The 25,507-nt window shown below is 48.2% G+C and overlaps 6 protein-coding genes across 8 annotated transcripts; 4 read left to right on the forward strand and 2 right to left on the reverse strand.

Moving 5' to 3' along the window:
• The first annotated feature begins 82 nt into the window (after positions 1-82).
• LOC131211544 (glutathione S-transferase D7-like) lies at positions 83-2,235 on the forward strand. Its single transcript, XM_058205047.1, has 2 exons — positions 83-214; positions 1,428-2,235. Exons 1-2 carry the CDS (start codon positions 125-127, stop codon positions 1,992-1,994), a joined length of 657 nt encoding a protein of 218 aa, XP_058061030.1. The 5' UTR covers positions 83-124; the 3' UTR covers positions 1,995-2,235.
• Positions 2,236-12,631, reverse strand: LOC131207846 (uncharacterized). The gene is made up of 10 exons (XM_058200476.1): positions 11,690-12,631; positions 10,671-11,625; positions 8,751-10,604; positions 8,500-8,675; positions 8,354-8,434; positions 8,070-8,189; positions 3,729-7,993; positions 3,400-3,667; positions 3,203-3,305; positions 2,236-3,135 (listed from the first exon to the last, which is right to left on the reverse strand). The coding sequence occupies exons 1-10, from the start codon at positions 12,629-12,631 to the stop codon at positions 3,104-3,106; spliced, it is 8,796 nt and encodes a 2,931-aa protein (XP_058056459.1). The 3' UTR covers positions 2,236-3,103.
• A 1,351-nt stretch (positions 12,632-13,982) lies between these two features.
• On the forward strand, positions 13,983-16,295 carry LOC131210473 (zinc finger protein 84-like). The gene is made up of 2 exons (XM_058203731.1): positions 13,983-14,089; positions 14,308-16,295. Exons 1-2 carry the CDS (start codon positions 14,027-14,029, stop codon positions 16,276-16,278), a joined length of 2,034 nt encoding a protein of 677 aa, XP_058059714.1. The 5' UTR covers positions 13,983-14,026; the 3' UTR covers positions 16,279-16,295.
• Positions 16,296-16,391: 96 nt separating this feature from the next.
• On the reverse strand, positions 16,392-19,106 carry LOC131212778 (FK506-binding protein 59). 2 transcript variants are annotated; one of them, XM_058206790.1, is made up of 4 exons: positions 17,881-19,106; positions 17,693-17,803; positions 17,487-17,624; positions 16,392-16,908 (listed from the first exon to the last, which is right to left on the reverse strand). In XM_058206790.1, exons 1-4 carry the CDS (start codon positions 18,823-18,825, stop codon positions 16,750-16,752), a joined length of 1,353 nt encoding a protein of 450 aa, XP_058062773.1. In that variant the 5' UTR covers positions 18,826-19,106; the 3' UTR covers positions 16,392-16,749. The 2 variants fall into 2 exon arrangements, with proteins under 2 accessions (XP_058062773.1, XP_058062774.1); XM_058206791.1 differs by having other exon boundaries at positions 16,770-17,267.
• Positions 19,107-20,102: 996 nt separating this feature from the next.
• LOC131210534 (uncharacterized) lies at positions 20,103-22,207 on the forward strand. The gene is made up of 4 exons (XM_058203793.1): positions 20,103-20,464; positions 20,523-21,306; positions 21,387-21,878; positions 21,950-22,207. Exons 1-4 carry the CDS (start codon positions 20,313-20,315, stop codon positions 22,139-22,141), a joined length of 1,620 nt encoding a protein of 539 aa, XP_058059776.1. The 5' UTR covers positions 20,103-20,312; the 3' UTR covers positions 22,142-22,207.
• A 741-nt stretch (positions 22,208-22,948) lies between these two features.
• LOC131208913 (protein SDA1 homolog) lies at positions 22,949-25,401 on the forward strand. 2 transcript variants are annotated; one of them, XM_058201852.1, is made up of 4 exons: positions 22,949-24,046; positions 24,105-24,619; positions 24,695-24,870; positions 24,940-25,401. In XM_058201852.1, exons 1-4 carry the CDS (start codon positions 23,031-23,033, stop codon positions 25,366-25,368), a joined length of 2,136 nt encoding a protein of 711 aa, XP_058057835.1. In that variant the 5' UTR covers positions 22,949-23,030; the 3' UTR covers positions 25,369-25,401. The 2 variants fall into 2 exon arrangements, with proteins under 2 accessions (XP_058057835.1, XP_058057834.1); XM_058201851.1 differs by having other exon boundaries at positions 24,105-25,401.
• Positions 25,402-25,507: the final 106 nt, after the last annotated feature.

Raw genomic sequence — 25,507 nt, forward strand, 5'->3', positions numbered from 1 at the left:
CATAGGGCACTTGCGATGTCCTCCGCATTCGTCAGCCAGTGTGCCTAGAGTGAGGACTAGTTCTCTTGTTTAGATTGTGAATATTTCATTAGTTTCCGAAGCACCAACACAAAAGTGCTTTGCCATGGCCCCGTTAGTGCTGTACCATTTTCCCGGTTCGCCGCCTTCAAGGTCTGCTCTGCTGGTTTTGCGCAACTTGGACCTAGACGTTGAGGTTAGTACCGTTTGATCCAGTCAGATCGCCAAAACAGATGTCGCATCACGATGAGTCGGCACTATTACAAGTGTTTGGCTGTGCAGATACTCTTCCCGAAAGAGGCAGTCTCAGCCTAAAGGCAATAAAAGCAACAACTGCTCATTAAAAGTTTCGGATGACCTTGGCCGAATTGGAACTCTTTCATTAAGGCTCTTTGAGAGTGACTTGGGCGAACAAGCAACAAGCGATCGTTCAAATAAGATATAGGAATGTTATTAAAAACTCGGGGAACTTCAAATTGAAATGCTAAAACAACATCCACATATTGCAAAGGGATTGGGATATTTAATTTAGCTAACCTTTACAAAATTTCGACAATATCGCAACGCGGTAGTTCTAATACATTTGACCAAACTTCTTATTTTTCAAATAAACCTAAAGTAGTGTTAGAAGAATGTTTCGCCTTCATCATCTTTGAAATTTCAAATTTCACATCAATATCAGATGTCCTTTAAATTGCTGCTGCATAACAGTATGGATTATCATCATCACGCGGGATCCACCTGGACAATGTCCACGCATTTCTCACCAAAGAGTGTTCCCTTTTCACAAACTATAATTATTTTCCGTAGGCCAAAGCAGAGACTCATAGTTAGTGATCCGAATTGTGTGGGAATTTTACTGTGCAGAAAAAGTGGTACACGTGGCTCGGGGTTGAACTAGCAATCGTTTCCCTGCCGTCTGGAACATCCACGGCAAATCGATAATTCCTCAACGGTTAGCCGAGGAGACATTCTTGACCGTAGAGCACAGATAGCAGGTGTTGAGAAACGATGATGGAAGAACACTTGCTAGACATTGTTTATTTATACCAAAGTTCAAAGGAGGTGGGGTGAGTGGGGTAAGTTACATGAGGAAATTACGGTGGAAATGACCTTACTATTGATTTTTCAACGCCCACGTCTCAATGTCAGTTTGTGTCCGCTTTGCGTGACCAGTCTTTGCGGACCGAGCAATCAACGCTTTGATCGCTTTCCACGCCGCTTGATGGCTCCGCCAGCGAGAAATGTTGCTTTTTGACCGATAGCCACACCGATATGAACGGTAGATTCGGTATCAGCAGTTTAATGAATCGTTTGTCAGTTCCCATCCCCCTCATCAACGCAATAAAAACATTTTGTCCGTTACATTAGTCATATCAGACAAGAATCTCCATCCATCTCTTTGGTAGGTGAAAATCATAAATCTGTTCGCTGGCGAGCATATGGCCGAAGAATACGTGGCCATCAACCCCGAGCACACCGTTCCGACGCTGGTTGACGAAACCTTTGTCCTGTGGGAATCGAAAGCCATCGCCACCTACCTGACGGAGCAGTACAAGCCAGGATGCTACCTGTATCCCAACGATCCCAAAACACGGGCCCTGATCAACCACCGCCTGTACTTCGACTCGGGCACTCTGTTCCCGGCTCTACGGCAAATATTGGCATCCGTCCTGCGCTCAGGAATAACGGTCGTACCACAGGAGATGAAGGAAACCCTGCACAAGGCACTGGAAAAGATGGAATCCTATTTGGATGGCAGCGAGTGGATGGCCGGTGCAGAATGTACTTTAGCCGATCTGTGCGCACTGGCCAACGTGGCGACGATCAAGCATCTGGGCGTAAGTTTCGACGAATTTCCCAACATCGATGGGTGGTACGAACGCTGCCAGGAGTTGCCGGGCACCGAGGAAAACGACGAGGGCGCCGCTTTCATTACCAACGCCGTCAAATCCAAGCTTGAGGAGCCATACTAAAAATAATGTACTCTCACCTTTAACCTGTTCGGTGTAAAACCAAGTACCGCACGCTTCGAAAAGCACGACCGAGATTCGAATACAAATGTATTCACCGGTTGCACCCAAAATCCCTAGTCTTTTTACCTGGTCAGCAGTAGAAAGAAAGCCCCCCGAGTGCGACTGTAAGTAAAAGAAATGGTTGTTACAGGACTGAATTAGCCTTTATTTTATTTAAGATCAGTTCAATTCACTAGCTCGAACGCGTATTGTTTAGCTCGTTACAAGGGGTCATCCCTCGGTTCCCACCCTAAAGTTACCCTTCCCGAATTTCATCGCTTGAGCTAAATTGAGCTGACGAAGCGCAGCATTCCGACTCGACTGACAAGCTTCGAAAAGATGCACCACAAATTACAGCAAGTCTTAAACTATCGGCTCTATGCCTTCTGCTCACGGACACGGATTTTAAACTCGGATTTCTAACGATTAATGAAGTCATCGAAGCGAGGACAAAACAGCTCATTTGCTTTTTCTCGTTAATACACACAACCATGAAGTTAATTGTTTTTTTAAATAACTCTACTGTGCTGCCAGTATTGCGGGGTGCTGTGCGGTACGCTCCATCAGAAGGAGTTAGTCATTCCTGCGGAACTCCTGTTGCGTCTCGGCATTCTCGGAGAGCAATCGTTGTTCACTTGCTTGTTACTTGCTGGTGGTAAACGAAGAAACTACATATTCGGGGATGGGTACTGCAATGGTTATTTACACGCGTGAGATAGAGATCTCCTTCAGTTACTACAGCTACAAGTTCGCTACTAATTATAGCAAATAAATTATGCCGCTTAGGAAAATAATAAATAAATGACAGAAGGAGATTGTTTTTTCTTGGAAGGAATGAGTCCCGTGACGCGAGAAACAAGCGTATTGAAAGAGTTACTGTATTTACAAAATAAGTAGTGAATTTACAGGAGGGTTATTGTACCATACTTATTCGTTTTCGATAATGCATTGTCCTGCCCGCAACGACGCGCTTTTAATACATAAATGTATTTAATTCTACGGTTGCAGTTTTAATACACAAGAAAAGATTCCAGCATTGACCGCTGCATATCAGCGACATGATCACTAATTTACTCGATCTCGACCACCTCCAAAGTTGTGTCTGTCGAACAAAACAGAACAAAGCGTTTAGGAAAGAGAATCGGAATCGGCAGAGAACCCGAACTTACTTATCGCATTTTTGATGGGGACATTTTTCTGGGTTATGGTTATGCCCGCTCCCATCCGATTACTTCCCATGAACGTCGGTGTTGGCGGACCTTTTGCGGTGGCCTGCAATTGTGGACAGGGAAATTGTTAAGATCCAGGTGCAAAGCGAATGCTCAACGAATGAACAGCTCAACGTAAAGGTGCATCGTATACTCACCTCATCCAGCCTGGGCCGTTTGTTTGGCTGAGCATCAGATTGAGCCCCCGCGTCGGAACGAACCTCGCTGATCGAGATGGAACAGTTCTTCGCCTTCAAACTGTTCAAAAGGGCGGCATCAGGTTTTCGCTTACGAATAAACACATTGTTTGTGGCGCCGGCCGGGATGGTTCTTACTGGCGGAGTGGTGGAGCTACTAGCGGCTCCGCTCTGCGAGGCTGATGCCTGAAAAGCAGTTCTTGCTGGGGCAGCGGCGTTGGACAATGTGCTAGAAAATATTTTTAATTGTTAAGCATCCACTGTGTGGTCGTCGCCAAAAGTATGATTACCTGATTTTGTCACTACTCGGACCACTCGCTATTGGGGAAACAGCAGAAGTGTTTTTAACCAGAACTGGCTGCCTGTTGGGCAATATCTGCCGAATGGTGGGAGCAGCGGTCGCTTTCGTGATGGTGTACTCCTTACTAGCTTCATTAAATGTGTAGCTCAGCGGTCTAGCGGTACTGGTGGCTCCTGTAATGCCAACACCGGTTCCGGTTGCCAAAGGAGCGGGCAGTCTCGGTTTGGCAATGGAGTTCATGGCTGCTGGGACCGTGCTTAACCCGGGACGTACTGCGATCGTAGTTAATGCGGAGGAAGTCGTCTTCGTTATGGTGATGCTGCTCGATCCGGGAACCGTTGATCGAGTGCTATTCGGGTTGGCGTTGATAACTGTTGGGCCTTTGGTCATACGGTTAACAACAGGAGGTGTCGTGGACGTTCGACTTTTTAAAGTTGGGAGTACTTTCGGCGTTTGCAATGTTTGCCCTTGGAGCGCCGCAGTGACCAGCATTGCGGATCGGTTGACCGATTGCACAGAGGGCTGTGTAGTTGTCCCGGCGTATTGTGTTGTGCCAGTTGCATTTGCAGCCGAAACAGTCTTAAGCCCCGGGGTGGTGATCGGTTGCATTCGAACGGAAGCAGGGTTAGGTACGATTCTTGATATAACGGGTTTCTTGACAATGACACCAGTGTTAACCCCCGTTCCGACCTGGGCAGGTGTAGCACTAACAGTCACCGGGCGGTGCTGTAAAGTTTTCGGTACTGTATTACTTGTAGCCGTTGGTGGATTTTGTTTCACGGTAACTGTATGTGTACTTCCACTAGAAGAGATCGGTATGTATCTCGTCGTAGTAGGCGTGTTGGAGTTTAATGATGTAACCTGTATGTTGTTGAAACTGGGCTTGGCGGCCGGTTGGCCACCGGGTGTTAGTTTTGAAAGCACTTCACTTGATGCGACGCTGCTGGTATGCATAGACATAGTGGCGACACTGCTATTGGTAACAAATGATGCTGGTTGTTTCTGTTTCGTCGGTGGAGGCTTGGGAAGACCGACTCTTTTAACTAGCCCCAAATCCGACACAGCCGACTTCTGAGGAGGCGTATTAGTTGTCGTAGGCCCCGTTACCTTACTCATCTGCGTTGATGGTGTACTGTTTGGCACTATCGATAACGATGGAGCTTTATGAAGCGCCGTGTTAACTTTCGGTTGCGCTATAGTAGGCGAATTTCGTTGCTGAACTTCCAACGGTCGTACTTGCGACATTTTTGCAGGGAGTGAAGACGATTTGGGCGCTGCAATTGTCGTAGGTTTCGCAGTAGTCTGTGTAGAACCTGTCACAGGGGACATTGACTTACTCGATAACGACGCAACCAATGGATTTGGTTGCGCTATTAGTTTCGAGCGAGAATTGTTGCTTGGCAACGGTGATGGATACCTGATCACGTTGCTCGTTTCGGACGTGGTTGTGACGGCCGGAGTGATGGAACTTTTCGAACGACTTGCTGCCGTTAATGGTCCAGCGGTACCGGCCACTATGGGCGGTGGGGTTGCTGTTTTATCATTCGTCGCTTTGGCAGCTGTGACTCCCAGTGACGCTGTAACCGTTTTGTTCCCGATGCTCGAAACCGTAGCTGTGCCACTCAAGCCAGACTTTGATGGTGCCGGAGCTTTAGTCTTCTCGAGCGGTACCGTGTTGCTGCCAGTTGGTGATGGTTGCTGTTGCAAGTTTACAATGCTTTTCGCACGCTTAAACAGATTTTTCGCCAAACGGGTCAACTTCTTTGGATCGGAATGTGTTCCCTCGGTGTTTGATGCTGTTCCATTTTTGCTTCCATTACTCTGCAAGCCACCCGTTCTTTCTGCATCCTCGTCGTCACTCGGTATGATCGTGGTCAGTTGCGAAACGCTTGCCGCTCTACTTGCGGCTCCGATTGGTCCAGTCGTTCGGCCAGCACTAGCCGGATCGGGAGTTTTTGTTCGTGGCTTTTTACCAGCGCTGCTTGTTTTAACGTTGCCGCCAACATTGGCACCAGGCATCGGCGGTAGCACGTAGCTGATCGGTGTTTTTCCATTCTGTTGTTCTGTTTGTGCCTTTTCATTCTCCCGAGCCATCGAAATGACCGATGTGATGTACGGTAGGCTGCCTGCAGTGGATGTGGCCGGCGTGCTGCGACTACTGTTGTTTGCGGCACTGGCGCTGTTGGTTGCAAGGTTCCCGTGGTTCGTTACCATGTCCGCGATCGAGTTGCTTTGGGCGGACTGCGGCTTGGAGGCAGAAGAAAAGTTTCTCAGCGGATTATCGAGCGTCGGAGGCAGCAACGGAGCACTGCGGGGCGAAAACGGACTGGAGGCTCCCGGTCCCAGAGAAGCGGCCAGATGGGCTTGCTGCTCGTTGAGCATGCTAAGTAACGACGCCGTCGTCGGAGGCCCATTGTTCGCTCGAACGGCTGAAGCTGCGTGCAGCGGATTAGACAGGGACGTTACCTCGGATATTACCAACCCTGTCGACGATGGATTTGGCGGTAACGGTGATGCTGATGGGGGAACTGCGGACGGTTGTGATTGTGGTGGTATTGGTGGGGTTGGTGGATGCGCAAGGTGGTTGGGCCCCGCCGTGTAGTCAGTGATTTGCTTTAGCGCGTTATATTGACCGCTGTTACCACTAATGCCGGTACTGGTGTTTGCGGTGTTGGGATTGGCATATTGCGCCGCAAGACCAGCTAGCGTCGATGTGCTCGATGGTGGTGTCAATGCCCTTTGGTTCATTGTTCCACCCGAGCTACTCAGGCCAGCGAGCGGCGGTAAGCCCAAAGTACCTCCAGCAGATTTGCTGTACAAATTGTACAAGTGCGATAAAGCCGCCGTAGCATCGTACGGTTTGGATCCGCCAACTGCAGCGCCAGATACTCCGGGGGCATTCACCGGGAGCGATTGTCCTCCGTTCATCAAAGACGGGTGTGGGGCATGAGATCCCATTCCAAAGTCCATCATGCTACCCGGACCTCCCAACGGGTAGGAACCATAGGGTTTGGACCACATCGATGCGTAAGCTGGATCACTTAGCATCGCGTACTGCTGACTATTGTACGGATAAAGCGATCGGTTCAGGGAGCTATTATAGGAGTAATCCGTCCTAAACATGTCACTGCCCATCGGAGGCAGTCCAGGTATGCCCGACATACTCATGCTGGAATAGAGCGAAGCCAGTCCCGGACTGTAGCCGAACAGTCCAGGTGTCATCATGTTAAACTGTGCCGGATAAGGTGGCTTCTCGTTGTTTTGTATCTCGCGTTCATACGCGGCCCACGCTTCCTTCTTATCTTCCTCGCTGAGATCCTGCTCAGGTTTGTTCTCGAGCAGTGAATCGTGCTCGTGGTACTTGAATACTTTGTTGGGAAAGTTGCGCAGCAACGAGGCCAGTAAATCGTCGGCCGGCAGAATGGGTGTTTCACGCGTCATGTCTGATACCTTTTTCAGATTGTACAGCTCGGCGAGCTCATCGTATCGGTAATGCCGGTCGACCTGTTGTTCGTCGACGACACGGAAGCTTAGCGCCTGCTTTGTAACCGAGCGCGAATACACCTTTTCCTCCATGGTGCCCATCGCTAGCAAACGGTAGACGTAACACTTACGCTTCTGGCCCAATCGAAAGATTCGAAATATGTTTTGCTGATCATTGGAGGGATTCCAGGACGTGTCGAGAATGATGACCCTGTTGGCCCCGGTGAGATTGATGCCTTGGCCGCCGGCTTTGGCCGAGATCAGGAAACACTTGGTGCGTGTGTTTTGTGGATCGTTAAACGATCGGATCAACCGGTGTCGGAACGTTTTGTTCGTTTTGCCATCGAGCCGATAGTAATCTTTGCCCAGCTCCCACGGACCCTTGAAGGCGCTGTACGCAAATTCTTCCGAATGCTGCGGATCGTTAGCCTGGCTGTGAATTTTGGCCATGAAATGCTCAACCACATTAAGAACCGCAACGAACGCCGAGAAGATTAAACACTTCTCACCGCGATCCGTGCACTGCTTCAGTATTTCGAACATGATCCAAAGTTTGTTACTCGGCAGCAGTGATTCTAGATCCGCTTCACCCAGATACTTTCGCCACCAGTCGTTCATGACCGAAAGCTGGCCGGTGGTAATATCGTTTTTATCGTCCGGAGACTCGTCGTCCGTGTCCGGGGAGGCCGTTTTACGTGCAGCATCCTTTCGATTTTTCTCCTGAATCGCCGATTCCCACGCTTTCTCGAGCACCTTCGGATGGGTCCAGATCTGTGGAAAGGAGGGAAATACAAATAACCTTTATGCATCGGTCATGAGTCGGCAATGGTCGTGTTGAGGGGTGCACCTTCCGCAGTGACGTGTAATCCGCGATCAGCTTAAACTTTTTCGCCTTGCCTGCCTCATTAGGTTGATCAGTGCTCGATGTGTACTCGTTCATCTGAAGAAACACTTCGTACATTTTTTCCTACAAAAAAGACAGACAAAACGGGCATACAATGAGCAAACTTCTGTTCCAACGCATCCCTCCGATCTGATCACCCTATCACCCTCCAATGGGTGGGCACGCGGAATCTACGAAAAACTTCCGGCTGCCCTCGACCCCTCTGCCTTCTGCGTGGCAGGACTTACTTGAACCGGCGTCAGGGGAACGAAAAGAACATACTCATATTTCTCCGGAAGGAAATCCTTCAGCACCGCCGCTTCCTTTCGCTGCAATGGATGAACAACAACGTTTTCAAAAGATTCAAACCTGAAAAGGAAGCATACTGTCGTACCTGTACGAATTTGCACAGTTTATTATGCAGCACGTACGAACGCTGCTTCATAATTTTGATCGCACGCTGGTCCGAGTCTTTGTGCTGTCCATTTTTGATCGGATTCGCGTACAGATTGTTGAATTCCCTATCACTTCCCAAAAATGAAGGTTTGATGAAGTTCACCATACAATAGTCTGGAGGTGCCAAAGAAAACAAAGAAGAAACCAGTTACCAGCAAATACAGCGTCATGAATGCTGACATTACTTACACTCCTTCAGATTGTTCTGGATTGGTGTTCCCGTCAACACAATACGACGCCTCGTTTTAATCTTCGACACAGCCTCGCTGATCGCCGACCGTTTGTTCTTAATCTGGTGACCCTCGTCGCAAATCACCAGATCGGCCCCAGGATTAAGCAATAGTTCTTTGACCGCTTTCTGGATGTATTCCACTCTGCTTCTCGAGGCGCCCACCGGTCGCTTCCGACGTTCATAGTTAATCAGTGCCCGAAATGCCTCGTACCCAATCAGCATAACTCCACAGCGCGGCGGCGGCGTACTGTGCCACTCGCGCAACACGCGTATTTTATCAAGTTGTGAGCTAACGTCCAAAAAGCAGAACACCTTTAACCGATGGCCACCGTGTACCTTGTCTTGCCACCGGTGAATTTCCTCTTTCCAGTTCATCACCGTGCTCTTCGGGCATATGACCAAGATGCGGCGCGTGAGCAACTGCGGGAAGCGCATTACTGTGTGCAGCAGTGATATTATTTGTAACGTCTTCCCCAGACCCATACAGTGCGCCAGGATGCACCCGGAACCTACATTCTTTCCGACCGAGTCCACCGAACCGTATGTGTTGTCGTACATAAAAATGATGCCTTCCACCTGGTGGGGTTTCAGTAGCGTCACAATGTCGGGATGTACGCAAATGGCTTTCCCCAGCTTCGAGTCATAGTCCAGCACCAAGTCGCTTTCCTCTGGGCCAGGCTGGAAGGTGGCAAGAAACTTTTTCAGCTGTTCGTTCTTCTTCTTCAGCCTTGCCAGTCGACCCTCCTCTTCCTTTTGGGCTTTCTTCGTTTCCTCAGCCAACTCGTCGTTTGTGAGCATGGCCCGAATTTTTCGTTTGTTCTCATTTTCTGGTGGTGTTTCCTTCTCATTTTCTGGCGCGGCCACCAACTGTGATTCGTCTTCGCTGTCTGAACTCAAGCTAATGCAATCGTCATCTTTGGAAGCTTTCCGTTTTGTTGTGTTCGCTGACGCTTCAGGTACGGTGGCCGGTGAAGCATCGGTAACATTGTCAGGCTTCGCCACCGTTTCTACAGCAGCCGTCCGATTGGCCGCAACGCCTTGTGATGCCGCTGATTTACTGGTTTGTAGGGCTAATACCGCACTAAAGTCGAAGGGATCCTCTGGAGGCGATGGAGAGTTGTTTTTTCGTGGTCGTTTCTGTTTGCCTAGCGATTCGTCCAACAGCTCGACATCGGAATCACCACTCTCTGCTCCTCGATCGAGCCGCACCCTATCCGATCGTGGCGATTTTGGCAGCGTATCGAAAGAGTCTTTTCGCTTGCGTGACCTCGCAGGTGGGAAAGGATCATCCACGTTCCCTTCGCCGGATTCTTCGCGAAGCAAATCGTTGACCTCGTTGAAAAGTTCCTTGCTAAACAGAGCCTTATCTTTTGGATCTACAAAATGTGCCTTGTTTTGCTTGTCTGGCCTTTGTCGGGATTCTTCTGTTTCTACAGTAGCACTGTCAGTGGTCTTATCGCTACCACTACCGATAGCCGATTGCTTATCCAAGATAGCCGACCCGTTTTCCACTTTTGATTGATCATTCACAGCCGCTGCATGGTTTTCTGAACCCTTTTTCCGATTTTTACGGCGCTCGAGACTTTTCAGAAAATTATCCAACTCCACGGATCCCGCCGATTCGTTGTCGGAATCATCCAGTGCATCGCGTCTATCAGTACCACTATCCTCGTCGTTATCATTCGAAGACTCGGAACTGTTGCTGCTATCACTACTACTATTTAGCAACTGTTGCTTCATAGTTTCATTATGTTTCCGTAGGAACTGTTCCTCCGTTATGTTTTCTTCACTATCGCTAACATTCAGTTGTTCTGACGTAATATGTTTTTCCTTATCGTTAAGATTCAGCTCATCGCCATCAACCATTGGCATGGTACTATTGCTATCCTCATTGTTTAAAAAGTCATCCATGGTATCGGTAGATTTTTTCTTCTTCCGTTGGCCATCTTTAGTTTTCGTAACAGGTGCAACCGATACAGCGGTAGTGGTCACTGCATTGCGGCACACATTTAGAGTGCTGATGTTACACAACCGTTCAATTTCTTTGTCCTGCTGGTCGTTGTAGTATTCTTCAAGCTCGGACTCCGTCATGTCCTGGACACTTTTGTTCATCCGATCTCGAGATTGTTTTCCTGCGTTCGGTACGGTTTTTTTGGCCGCTTGATCAAGTGTGCTCTCATTATGGGTTTCTTTTGCCCCCTTGATGTTTCTTCCCTCCAACGGTTCCCCGCGCTTTCGAACATCTCCTTTTTCGAGAAAATCCTGAACGACTCCTTCTGCCGCTGGCAGGATGTCGTGCACATCAAGCATTATGTCGTCCACTCCACTGAGCACTTCGTCGAGTAGATTCTCTTCGCCATCTGCTACAGCTCGAGGCTCTTTCGAGGCTGCATTATTTTCCTCGCCGTCGGAAGTGCTATCCGAGTATATCGGGTCTTTATGGCCCGTCCGTTTAGCCTCATCGTTTAACCTCGTAGATTGCTTTTCGGTTTCTTTTACACTCTTTCGCAACCTACGCCGGCGACCGAAATCGTTCATAATGTCCTCGATATCCGAGCTTTCAACAGATGATGAAGTAGTACTGCCAGATGATGATGAGGAAGAAGAAGAGGAGGACGACGAAGAGGACGAAGTGGAGCTTTTACTATTCGATGCCGCCAACATTTTTTGCTTATACTTTTCATTTAGCGCACGTTCTCGATTGGATCCTACAATTGAACTCAAAGAGGACTCAACGGTTTGCACGGCACATTCTGCTACGCAATTCGGATTGGCCACAAACGACGAACCAGTGTTTCCCAGTGACGACAATTTTCGCATCTGTTCTGAAACCTGCAATATCGAGATAATGGTGAACGTATGTATCTAATTGTTACGATATATTACAATTACTTACATTCTCTAGCATAACATTCAGTTGGCTAATCTTATCCCGTTTACCATTGTTCGGTGCCCTTTGCTCGGGATTTCGTCTTGAGAATTCCTCCAGGAGATTTCTAAAACGCTCTCCGATTGTGATCAGCTTATCTAGTGGTTCTGTATCTGGCGAGGACGATCGTTCACTACTTTCACGATCACTGATGACCACTGGTGTGGCGTAGGCATGATCATTTCCCAACGTCATCTCCGTAATATTTTCACTTTTTATACATGCTTCTAGTGGACCGAGTACTGACAATAGTACGTTATCATTTTCATCTTCCTCTGACGATGACACATCCGAGTCGCCTCCAATGATTTCGTTCCGCGCAAAGGCGAACTCACCTTCTAAGTCAAACGTATCCGTTGTATCACCGCTATTCACACCGGAGATATTGGTCGTTCCTCTTTTGAAACTCATCACAGAAGATACCGGTGCTGACGGTGGTGTGCTTTCAACTTCACAAATACTGGACCTGCAGCTACTGCTGGTGGTACTGCTTTGTTCCTCGTTGAACAGATCTTGCGTTCGAATATCCATATCGTACGAAACGCTAAACCGTTCACTGCTACTCTGGACCTTCTTGGACAACGGCTTGCTTGGTTCACCGCCACCAACGAGAAAACTTTTCCGCACGAGATACTCATGGTCCGCCAGGAAGCCATGACTTTGTAGGGTGGCTTCACCCTCCAACGACGCACCGCCGTCATTGCTTGCTCCACGATCGGATATACTCTCGGACATACTTCGACAGCTGTCCTTCGGGTCCTGCAACAAGTCCATTTGATATTCCAAGTCCGGCCCTTCCATCGGTATTGTGTCCAACGAAGATTTGCCATCGTCGTCGTCATTTTCCGAAAGTACCTCGACAGCGATATAATTTTCATCGCCTTCTGTATTAAAATCCCCGACCTCCATTATTTCCACATCATTGAAAAGATCCGGTTCCTCGGTTGCCCTGAGTGTTGGGAAAAAATCAAAGCTAAAATAATGCATCCGTTTTGTGACTATCAAGCATAGCTTTTCGAGAAGAGAGTTTTAAGCCATTCAGTTGTTCACCAATCAACGCATATTAAAGGTCAATACACAAACGATACTCTAAGTGGATGGGGAAATGCTATCGTTTGTTTACATTTGAAAATAAAGCTTCCATCGCGGTCAGAAAAGGAGGTTAATTCAAGCCGCCTGGCCGTAAAGCCTTTCCGATGAGTTTGAAACAGGTGGAATGAGAAAAAAGATGGATGGCTTGAATACGTGCGAAGAGATGCAACACAAAACAAAAACAAAGAACTCAACTGCCCAGGAACGTGACAGCCTTGCAATCGCCTTCCAGGAATCGAGCTTCGAAATACGAACCAGACTAAAAATCTCGACTTTTCCTTACATTTTCGCGGTGCAGCAAAAAAAAACTTTAACCCAACGTTTCCCGGGCTAGGAAAGTGGCCTACAGTCCAAGTTCAAGTTCCATTTCCAGGAGAGGGGCCGGTGTTGAGTTGTATTTCACTGGGCCAGCAGAAGCGGCGTCGATGAATGTGATGCTACCACTAGCAAAACGATGCTGCAAAGAACTTTCCCGGGCTGCACCTTTTTTCTACTGCACACTACGTACAGACATGATAGCTGAAATCATGCCGCGGGCTTTTTTCACGATCGACAACACACCACTTTACATTCGTGTGGGCGCACAAGTAACGGAACCAACACGCTCTCCACTAATACACGAGTGTTGCGCCCTACAAACTACACATCACAACCGTTTTCCCGAAATTTGCTGCACCGTGCTGCGATGGCCAAATAAGTAAGAAACTAAAGATGGAGAATTCGCCTATTTCTGCACTGTCTCGTATGAATGCAGAATCCTTCTTTCTCCACCGCAGGGTGACAGCGAAGCCGTTCGATGAGTTTCGATGTTCTATCGAACTCTGGCGACGCGTCGCTATCGAGTAGTGCACCCCCTTGGGGTCGATGTTACTCGCAGAGTTGCTGCCGGAGATTGGCATTTATGCGAATTATCTTATCTTTCCCGTTGTTAAATTGCAAATATACTCCTTTCATTTTGCATCGTTTCATAACTGTATAAACTGTGATCATAAAAGGGGCAACGAAATCCAATTCGAGCTGTTCTATGCGGGAGTTGTCGAGTACTCGTCAAGCGTCAGATTTTGTTTACATTCGCATCCAGTGTAAACAATCAGTGTCGAAAGCAAGATGTCTCAAAAATACGCTCGAAACAAAGTTACTAGATTAAAACAGACTAAGTGTAAGATATGTGCCGAATCGGTTCCTGTTGAGGATAGGATAAGTTTCAGAGCCATGTTTAACGACAACGGGGATGACACCGTGCTCGCGGCGTTGGCTGCTTTTGCCAGCGTACAGGTGAGTCAATATCAAAACAGTCTTCTTCTTCAGAGTCAGTCAACGGGAGAGACAATGTTAATCTTCTGTTGCTTTCCGTAACAATGTGTCTTTTACGGATGACCCCACGCCCGCTCACTTTAACCTCGGTCAGCAAAAAACGAAATACTGAGCGACGTTACCTATCGGCTGGAACTGCATAAACAGTGTCGATCAATGTTGTTTCTACCTACTTGCAGATCGTACACGATGACGGCGAGGACGATTTCTTGTGCACAACGGGTTGCTACAAAACTTTAGTTAAAGGATTAACTTTGCAAGAACGCATCCGAAGCATATTTAAAGTAAACTTTGATCTTCCAGAGGAAGCAAACATTCGCGATGATGAATGCTCTGAAAATAGGCAGGAAGAAGTGGAAATGCTTGATTATAATGTGTACGACCCCAAGGCATCAGCTTCGACGGAAAGTTTGCTAGACATTGAAATACTGCCAACCGAAGTGGAGGACGTTTCGTTGGATGATGTTACTGGGCAACCGTTTGTGTTCCCTGATGCCAGCCTCATTTCGACTCACATGAAATTTCAGAACTTCGATTATCTAGAGCTCAAAGGCGGCGTGCGCTGCTGCGGTTGTGAGTTCATTGCTGCGAACCCCAGCGAGCTCACACTGCACACAATGGATTGTCACCGACAGACGGTTGAAGCTGAAAACGATCAAGCCATTGTGTGTGAGATCTGTTGCAATCCGTTTGAAAGCAACCAAGAGTTACGCATTCATCAAAAGTGCGTCTCTGGGAAGGACATTTTTCTCTGCAAAAGTTGTATGGTGTGTTTCAACACGAAGGAAAAGTTAATGCGCCATATGAGCATTTGTGCCGAGCTAAATCAAGATGATAGACAAGACGATGAAGAAGCCTTTGCCGAACCGGTTGATTTGAATAGCGAGTTGAAATCTACAGAACCGCTGGAACCTGTCGATGCCAACAAAAGGGTTGCTATAATGCCGGATGAAAAATTCGTTACGCGCCGAGAAGAATACGACGAGTATCAGATTCTACACACCGATGCCAAACGGTGCTGCTGTTGTGGAGCATTTTTCGCGAGCTACGATGCAGTAATGGCACACGTCCTCGAAGCATGCCCTCGGTCAAATGGTGCCACGGAAGACGCAACCGTCTGTACCGTGTGTGGTGTGCGTTTCAAGTCACAGAAGGCACTTAAATACCATAAAGGCACGAATGACCGCATCAACAAAATTTACTACTGTAAGCTGTGCGATTTATCGTTCGTGCGATATTTTCATCTTGCGCGCCATTTCCACGCGTCTCTGAAACACTCAGCAATCGGCGACGGCATCGTCGGAAAAGATGGCGATCGTGTGATGGTGGCACTGTTGAAAAAGCTTGGCTCTTCGGTGCAACCATCGCGGTTCGAGCACGTGTGCTGTTTTCTGCGATGCGAAGCCTCCTTCGAAAGGAGGCAAGATTTGCTGGATCACGTTGAGCAGAAGCATGCACCACGTCGACGGATTCACATGAGGGAACGCACCTGTCAGCGGCACGTGTGCGCGATATGCCAGCTTGGGTTTGGCTCGGAACAAAATCTACACCGCCATCTGTACCAACGTTATTTGAAGAAAACAAGCATTTGCAGCTTCTGTGGCAAAGGTTTCAAGCGTCCGACTTTGCTTCGGCAGCACGAACAAGTGGAGCACACCGATACGGCGCCTCAGTTCGAATGTGCACTATGTGGCAAGAAGTTTAAGAAGCAATCGCTCCTTAAACTGCACCTGGTGACGCATGAAGCCGAGCGAAAGTTTTCCTGCGAGCATTGCACTTCCCAGTTTCATTTCCGGCACCAACTGAAGAAGCACCAGCAAGCAGTTCACGCGACCGAGTTCCCGTACGAGTGCAGCTTCTGCGACAGAAAGATGCCCAACAAGAATAGCTACGATCTGCATCTGCGAACGCACACGGGAGAGAAACCATTCGTTTGCCGGCACGGCTGTTGCCGCGCTTTCTCGCACTCAACCGACCGACGAAGGCACGAGATGGTTGCGCATACCGACGAGAAACCTCACCGTTGCGCCGTCTGCCAAACTGCTTATGTTCGTCGGAGGCAACTAATGCAACACTTTCAACGCTACCCGGAACACAACACTGAAGCGGAGGACAGCTCGCCAACGCAGGACGAGGTTGCAGAGGACTAGAGATAGCGACGAACACTGCTGCTGAATGTAACGACCGATTGATTGTCCTGTAGAAAGACAAAGCATAATTTTCAATAACAGCCCGAATGAAAAAAAACGCACCAAAGTAAAAGTTCCATTTTTATTGAAAGCACTCTGCAAACATGGTTTTGATTTTCTGTTTACCTTCTTTTTCACACGCAGTTAGTAAGAGCCTAGCCCTCTAAGAAGCAAAACTTAATCAATTACTTTCCTTTTCGCGATGATTTTTTTAAACAATTGATCATTAACCGAAAATACGTATCAAATGTGGAAATGTGAGTTCTCTGCTGTCGAATAGAGAGAAAGGCCAATAGAGGTGTTAAGCTCACAAACCTAACTCTTCATCGATACACTCCGCCTATGCTAAAAGAAAATGTTCGAGCCCAAGCGCTTATCAGTGTTGCTGTGGTGACTGTCCCTGCTGCTCCTTGTTGGGGCGCGTTATGGCCTTTACATGTTGCGAAACTGCTTGTGCAGGTCGTTTAGCATAATTACATCGGGATTTTCCTGCTCGAAGCGAGTCGGCTCATGTTCACGCTCATCATCGCCCCACTCGCCGAACTTCTGCTTCATCACGTCCGGCTGGCGGCTCTGCTCTTCCTGTGCCTTCTACACACGCCCGTTGTCCGATGCGATCCGATTCCGACCAGCACAAACAGGTGTGGTGGGAAGGGAATCAAGTGGATTGCCGCATGCAAGCAGTGAAATTCGGGGAAGTGATGGTTTGTTTTTGTAGCATCATTGAGACGGATGATTCGTTTACCGAAACTATGCGGATCTATGCGGATTGTAACGTGTAACGTGCTTTCTGTGCACCAAGCAACGGATAACCGTCGCTTCGGCAGATTTCGTTGTAACGCGTTCGTCTTGTTGCTATACTATGCAAGTTTCCTTATGGTTTTTTAATATTTTGAACTCGATTGAGGTAAAAATTGATCGGCGGAGCGGTGCAGAAAGATTGGTTTTTACTACAGACCGAAATCCCAAACATAGCGCCGTAAAAGTGAGGTTTTGCCGGAAAGCAGCAGCGCCAGGGGCCAGAGTGGTACAACGATAAAGAAACAGATTACTATCACAGATTATAGCAAACGCGAAGCACGCTACGGAAGCAACGATTGAAAGCGACTGCGGTTGTTTGTGTAAACGAAACAACCAACAACGGACCAAGCCCGTTAGAATGAGCTTACCTTGGAGTCGCTTTGTGCGAATTTGGTGAACATGTTGGCAAACACCTTCTTCTGCTCATCATTGTACGCTTTGATCTTGTGTTTGCAAATCGTCACCTGGTTCAGGGCAGCCTTGTTGTCCGGCTCAATGTCGAGCACCTGCGAAGAGTTTGAAGAGGCATTAAAGGAGGGCGAACCACGGGTTAGCTGTGACTGTGATCACTTACAGCTGAGAAATCTTGTAGAGCCCGGTCGAGATCTCCAAGGGCGAGATTCGATATGCCACGCCTGAAAAAGGCTTTAACGTTTTTGCTGTCCAGTTTCAACGCTTCTATACACTGTGGATTTGACAAAACCGCAACATAGTAGAGAACGCTGATAAGTCTACTACTGACCTCAGCCCAAAAGTACCTACCGCAACCTTGGCTTCGTCGTTATCGTTGAGTAACTGGTGGCACAGAATCTTGTTCAGATAAATCGCCAGCTGGATGGCTTGTACTTCTTCCGTTTTATCGTACAAATATGTGAGCGCTCGTTCATACATCTTGAGCGCCAGCTCGGGCTTGTTCTCCTTCAGATACTTGGTGCCCTTCTCTCGTAGCAATTTCCCCTGAGCTAGCGTTTCGGCCGGCGACAGCATAGAGCGATTGGCGAGGCACTCGAAGTCGTTTAGCGTAACGGTGTACTCGACGGTAGCGTTGCCCGGCACTCCGAGCTCGCTGTTGCCTTCCGCGCCGAATGCATACTGTGGCTTTAGGATGAGTCGACTCGTCTCCTCCTTGTGAAACTTTTCTAACGCGATCTCGACCCCGGACACGACACCCACCTCCTTGCCCTCGTCGATCGCAAACTCGACGTCGCGATCTTCGAACACGCGTCCTTCGTGGCGGCCAACGAGATGGATCTTCACCATACCGCCCGAGTTGGGCTTCTTTTTACCCGCGCCGGAGCTTATAATGAACCTCCGGATACCCCCATCCGATTTGGGGCTCAGATCCTCGCCCTTCCAACCGAGAATTTCCAGCTCAAAGTTGAGCGTTGCGTTCGGTGGAATGTTTGGTGGGCTACCCGAGCTTCCATATGCGTAGTCCGGGGCACACTTGAGAATGCACCGTTCGCCTAGCTTCATCGACGCGACGCCCATATCGAATGCCTTTATGACCGATCCCTGACCGAGCGTGAACTGGAACGGTTCGTTGCGATCGCGGCTCGAGTCGAACTTCTTGCCATCAGCATCCAGAGTGCCGGTATAGTGCAGCGAGACTGTGCATCCTTTGGAAGGCGTTTCGTCACCGGTGCCCTCCTGCAAAATTCGTTTCTGCACTCCTCCATCGCCAGACAGATCAGTGAATTCCTCCATTTCCAGAAGAGTGTGCTACTTTTCCACTACACGCTTCCTCTTTCTTTGCGCTTCCAACAACACCCGCTGCGGTGGTCCGAGGAAATTGGCCTGCTAGTCGCTCTCTGTAGCGTTTTGTTCGTGTTACTTCTGCGTAGTGTCTGTGCTTCTGGCGTGAATATACAGGCTCGTCGCTATGGCAATTGGTTTTTATACAAATTTTCCAACCTTAACCACACAAGAATGTTCTTAACCACACACAAGAATCCGTATCGCAGTCCGTGCGCTGGCAGACGAGTCTGTCGAGATTTGACAGAGTGCTCGAATGCAAGCAATGTGCCGGCGCAAGAGTTCAAGCGACCGGCACCGGGAAAGTACTGGAAAATTCTACAACATCGCCGCGACAGGGTTGAAAACATCGCAGCAAGGGGTTTGCGATGGCGCGGAAATTTTCTTAATACATTTGCATAAATTCAAACATCTCACACAAACATCTCATCTTCTACAAACATCTCATCAGACTGGACAAATATCTTTTTCGATTGAAGTTTAATTTCAATGTCTCCTTACAGAATTTTTTTTCTGTTTCTTGTAATCAGAATTATTCTTAAATTTAGAGTATGTTTTTTTATGGCCAGACACTAAAACCTTGACTACTAGACCGCATTCAAAATATTGCAAAGGCAATATTCCGTTTCAAAACAGTTCATGTGGGATTGTGGGATTCAAAAAACACAGCCGAAAACAAATGGTTAACATTTTGGATATAACTTTCGTTCAAAATTAAGTGCACTGCACGTGCTTATGGCACAATTACATCTTAATCGTGTGGTCCTGTGTGGAAAAATGGATACTTAAACTCTAAATAATGTCTAAAGTTATTGTTCTATGCGGATCAATTTAGTAGCTTCTGATTGATGATCTCATTCTCCTTTGCATGTGTTGTTTTGAACTGACCTACCGTACCGAAAGCGGCTTGGACAAGTGGTACGGGCACGTGACTGGGAAGGGGAACCGTGTTTACACGTGCATTATCCTGGAATTATTATCAGGAACTCCGATTGTCAAAGCCAACGGCTTTCTACGCATGCTCGACAAAGCATATCGCGGAACTGTCTCGTCCTTTGTGAAAACTTTCGTTCTCCATTCACTGTTGGGCCATCGGAAAATCAATATCACCGCAGTGTCAGTGTTGCAGGTCCAACCACCAGCCTTAGTATCTGAGGCGCCTTTATCAATCAGTTGCAGAGGAATAAGCTGAATCAGCGGTCAAAAGCTTTACTGAGCGAACACTGCAACCCAAAGGGACGAATCGATTGTCACAAGGACCATCAATTATCTGCGGCTACCGGAAACGAGGAGATCCCGAGGGCAGTGTTCTGTCGAACTTTTGTTCTACAGTGGCGCTCGAAAACGGTATCAAAACGCAGTCCCGAGTGCATCCGAGTCCCGGTAGTGCTCGCACTACCTTGGTAGTGTGGGCACTGCCTTTGACGGCATCCTGCAACATGGTTACCGAAGAAAGTGACCATCCGCACCATCCGGAGGAAGAGAAGACACCGACCCAGGAGAAGGATAGCAACTTGCTGGCACGGACCGATAGCAACGAAATATTGATCCAAAGCAGTATGGATGATATTTTTGACGTCATAAAGTCTGGGTAAATGCCGAAGGCCCAGTTTGCTGATAGAATACTAACCAATATTTCCGTTTTATAGCGAGCTGTCGGAGGTGGAAAATTTGGTTGAAAAGCTGGGCCCGGAAGCGCTCAGCGCTCGAGACAGGCATGGCTACACGCCAGCCCATTGGGCGGCTCTTGACGGGAACGTGCCCTTGATGCGCTATCTTGTTGAACGAAATGCACCGGTGGACCTTCCCTGTCTTGGTACACAGGGTCCAAGACCGATCCACTGGGCCTGTCGGAAAGGGCATGCCGCTGTGGTGCAGGTACTTCTACAAGCAGGCGTTGCGGTCAATGGGGCCGATTTCAAGGGTCTCACTCCGCTCATGACGGCGTGCATGTATGGCAGGACAGCAACTGCAGCCTATCTGCTGGGCATGGGCGCGCAAAACCATTTGACCGACATCAATGGAGACACGGCATTGCACTGGGCTGCCTACAAAGGTCATGCCGATCTCATTCGCCTGCTAATGTACTCCGGGGTCGACCTGCAGAAGACGGACAACTTTGGTTCTACGCCGTTACATCTGGCCTGTCTCTCCGGCAATCTGCAGTGCGTGAAGATTCTCTGCGAAAAGCGTAATCTAGAGCTGGAACCGCGAGACAAAAATGGTAAGACACCAATCATGCTCGCACAAAGTCACCGAAACAGCGAGGTTGTTAAGCTGCTGCACAACGAGATGAAAAAGAAGTCCCGCTGGATGCCACCGATATCGGAGATTTGGGGAATGCTATTCGGCGGAGCTGGAGCCTCCAAAGGTCCGCTCATACTGTTTCTGGTGTCTGTGCTCCTTTGGGGCTATCCGATGTACATGATACGGGTAACATTTGCAAATTTTATGAAACCGTTCAAACTTCTCATTGAACTTCTCATCTCTTTCTTTCGTTTCCCTTTCATCAGTGTATACCGATCACGTGGAACACACTAAGGCGTTCCCACTATTGCTTCATCTACTGGAACGCAGTCATGTGGATCAGTTGGATTATTGCAAACCGGCGCGATCCCGGGTACATCCCACTCAATTCCGACACGTACTATCGCGCCATCAAGCAAATTCCGTACTTCGACAAGTGGAAGAAACGAAACATTATTCTGTCGCGCCTCTGTCACAGCTGTCGCTGCCTGCGGCCTTTGAGGGCGAAGCACTGCCGTATCTGTAATCGGTGCGTGTCATACTTCGACCATCATTGTCCTTTCATTTACAACTGTGTGGGGTTGCGGAATCGGATGTGGTTCCTACTGTTTGTGCTGAGCATTGCGATCAACTGTTCCTTCACGATCTACTTCGCTTGCTATTGCGTCATGATCGAAGGCTTCAGCCTGCTTTACGTGCTGGGTTTGTTGGAGGCTTTCGTTTTCTGTGGACTTGGATGGATTCTTACCTGCACATCGGTGAGTATTCGGCCATCCGGACGGATGTGTAGTCTGCGTAACAAAGCTACTGATGCAACCAATCGTTTCAGATTTTGCACGCGTGTATGAATCTAACTACGAACGAAATGTTCAACTACAAGCGCTACCCGTACTTGCGTGACAAGCGTGGCCGCTATCAGAACCCGTTTTCCCGCGGACCAGTGCTGAATTTGTTCGAGTTCTTCGTCTGTCTTCCGGACCGCCAGGACGAGCAGGACTACATGTTAGATGAGAACCTTTGAAAATTGCCCAACCACTCCGGTGGGCGCCGGAAACGCATCACTAGCAGTGGCAGCAACAGTAGCAACAGTTAGCTTGACGCACGCGACCCGAGGGCACCAGAGAGCAATCTGCATTCGTTCCCCGAATGAAACAAGTCGATTGTTTTCTCTTGACGGGAGAACCAAAATCGCCAATCGCTAAAAGCTGCTCAGCCCCGTTACTTTGGCACCCGAGATCATCACTTTCGAAATGTGAAACTACGCTTACAACGATTTCCACACCGGCGCACTATTCCGAAAACAATCTGGAGAACAGTTTGAAGTTTGCTTTTCAGGAGAGCCGCGTGGACGAGATCGATCACTATTCCGGTTCAACGAAGTTTTTGATATAGTTAAACGCCACAGTCTATTTGTAAGTTAGTTGAATCTGTGAGATTAGTTGAAAAGTAGTACTGTTTACGGTTTTTGTTACTAACCTAGATGAATCTTTCACCTCAAGAAAACGAGCGCCGAACGAGGAAGTTAAAACAAGACCTGTTGATAGCACAAAAGAGAAACACACAACCGCCTCATCCGGCTTTGACGCAAACATTACCTGGCATGAATCGCTAATTAACTGGTGAATAAATGCTTGCATAAAAAAGAAGTAATTGGCTGTTGTTACATTTTGGTAATAGTAAAAAGAAACTATTAAGGTTTTAACCATTTTCATTTAGGACATACGTTAGGAACCACCCTGTACGCGATCGGAAATGACAGCAAGAAATGTCAACGCGAGACCTTATGTTGTCAAAGCAAACTCCCCGTTCTTTACACATGTGGCCGGGAACGTGAAATCGTGTGTTGTTTGTTTTCCGTGCCGAAAAGCCCGATTTTCCAGCCACTCGGTTCCTGCACTTTGCCACCAACAATGGTGCGCCACAATAATCAACTGCCGGATAACCTGCCGCAACTACAGAACCTCATCAAGCGCGATCCAGACTCTTATCGCGATGAGTTTCTTCAGCAATTCCACCACTTTCAGAGCGTCCTGGACATCTTTCGTCTCGAGCCAGATAAGGAGAATAAAAGTCTGTGTGAGTCGATCATGTTCCTGGCACAGGTCGCTCAGTGCTACCTGGAGGATATGGCTACATTCCCGCAAACGTTGGTCGATCTGCTGAAAACACACTCCACTACGCTCGATCCGGAGATGCGGAACACGTTCTGCCGGGCGCTGATACTGCTACGCAATAAGAACCTAATATCACCGCTCGATCTGCTGGAGCTGTTCTTTCAGTTATTACGTTGCCCGGATAAGGCACTGCGCACGTTCCTGGAGAATCACATTATCACCGACATCAAGAATATGAACGCCAAGAATAAGGATATGAAATTGAACTCCACCCTGCAAAGCTTTATGTACACGATGCTGCGCGATACGAACCCGAAGGCAGCCAAAATGTCGGCCGACATTATGATCGAACTGTACAGAAAGCAAATATGGAACGATGCGAAAACGGTTAACGTCCTGGCGAACGTAGGTTGCTTCTCGAAGGTGACCAAGGTGATGGTGGCTTCGTTAAAGTTCTTCCTCGGAAGGGACCAGGAGGAGGATTCCGACGATGATAGTGATCGGGAAGTCGATCTGAAGGGCATTATGATGGCAACGAAGGTAAACAAAAAAACTCGTAAGCGCCAGAAGCAGCTGGATGCGGCAAAGAAACTGTACGTGCAGGCAAAGAAGAAGAAAAGCAAACCGGTGGCGTTCAATTTTTCCGCGATCCATCTGATACACAACCCCCAGGGAATGGCCGAGAACCTGTTCAAGCAGCTGCAGGATGGCAACGAACGGTTCGAGGTGAAACTAATGCACCTGGATGTAATTTCACGCCTGATCGGAATCCACGAGCTGTTTCTCTTCAGTTTCTACCCTTACGTTGCTCGGTAAATTGAAAAACTGTCTCAATCTTGCATTGCTTCTAACCATCCTTTTCGTTTACAGCTTCATCAAACCCCATCAGCGCCAGGTGACACGTATCCTGCAGTTTGCAGCTCAAGCTTCACACGAACTCGTACCGCCGGAAATGATTGAACCGGTCATAAAGACGTTGGTGAACAACTTCGTCACCGAACGTAATTCGAGTGACGTCATGGCGATTGGACTGAATGCGGTGCGTGAGATCTGCCTTCGATGTCCACTGGCGATGACCGAGGATCTGCTGCGCGATTTGGTAATGTACAAAAACTACAAGGAAAAGTCGGTTATGATGGCCTCGAAATCGTTAATTATGCTGTACCGTGAACAAATTCCGACGTTACTTGCAAAGAAGTACCGGGGCCGGCCTACGGAAGCGAGCGTGGAAATCAAACCCAAACGGTACGGTGAAGTGACGGCAATCGATCACATTCCCGGCACCGAAGCACTACTGCGTGAGGACGCTCCTGCCCTAGAGCAGGAAAAAGAAGCAGCCAGCGATGATTCCGACTGGGTGGACGTGGACAGCAGCGATGATGAGTGTGATGCTCTACTGAGGGAAGAAAAGAGCAAAAATAAGAAGAGCATCACAATGATCAAATCTTCAAATGATAAAGACGGAAAAGATTCTGATTCCGACGACGCAAGTGATGGTGAGGATGATGACGACGATGATAGCGATGATGACGGAGAATGGGAGGAATGCAGTGAAGAGGAGGAAGTAGAAGACGAGGAGGAAGAGCAGAACTCAGAAGCCAGCAAGGTTGCTGATTCAAAACGCAAGAAGGATGACGCCAAAACGAAAACGAAAGCTTCTAAATCCAACACGGCCGACAGTGCACAGGAAGCAACTGCTTCCGAGAAAACACTGAACACGGCCGAGGCAATGCAGGAGTTGGCTTTGACCAAGATATTCACCGATGCCGATTTCGCCCGGATCGAACAGGAGCGGGTTAAGAAACAAGTTACGCACCACAGCCGCAAGCGACAGCTGGAAACGGAGCGCAGTGAGTTCGTGAAGTTGGACGCGATAGAGATGATCTACAAGCGACGCAAAGCGGACCGAGAGGAGCGGGTAGAGAGTATCAAGAAAGGACGTGAGGGGCGCGAAAAATTTGGCTATCGGGACCGGCGGCAAAACCCGCACTGCTCCAAAACGAACCGAGAAAAGATGAAGAATAAAAACTTTGGCATGGTTCGGCACAAGGCCCGGGGCAAAGTAAAGAAATCGTTCCGCGAGAAGCAGTTGGCATTGCGGAAACATCTGACGCAACAGAAAAAGATGAAATAAGTGAGCTAGAGCATTGGGAAAATGATAGAAAGTACGTAACAAATAAAAATGTTTTGCAAAACAAAACAAAAATGTGTCGTTGACTGGAGTGATATTATTGGAGCGAAATGTTAATAACATGATTACGCCATTGACGCCA

Source organism: Anopheles bellator, chromosome 2 (assembly GCF_943735745.2).
Source record: "Anopheles bellator chromosome 2, idAnoBellAS_SP24_06.2, whole genome shotgun sequence".
Lineage (NCBI taxonomy): Eukaryota > Metazoa > Arthropoda > Insecta > Diptera > Culicidae > Anopheles > Anopheles bellator.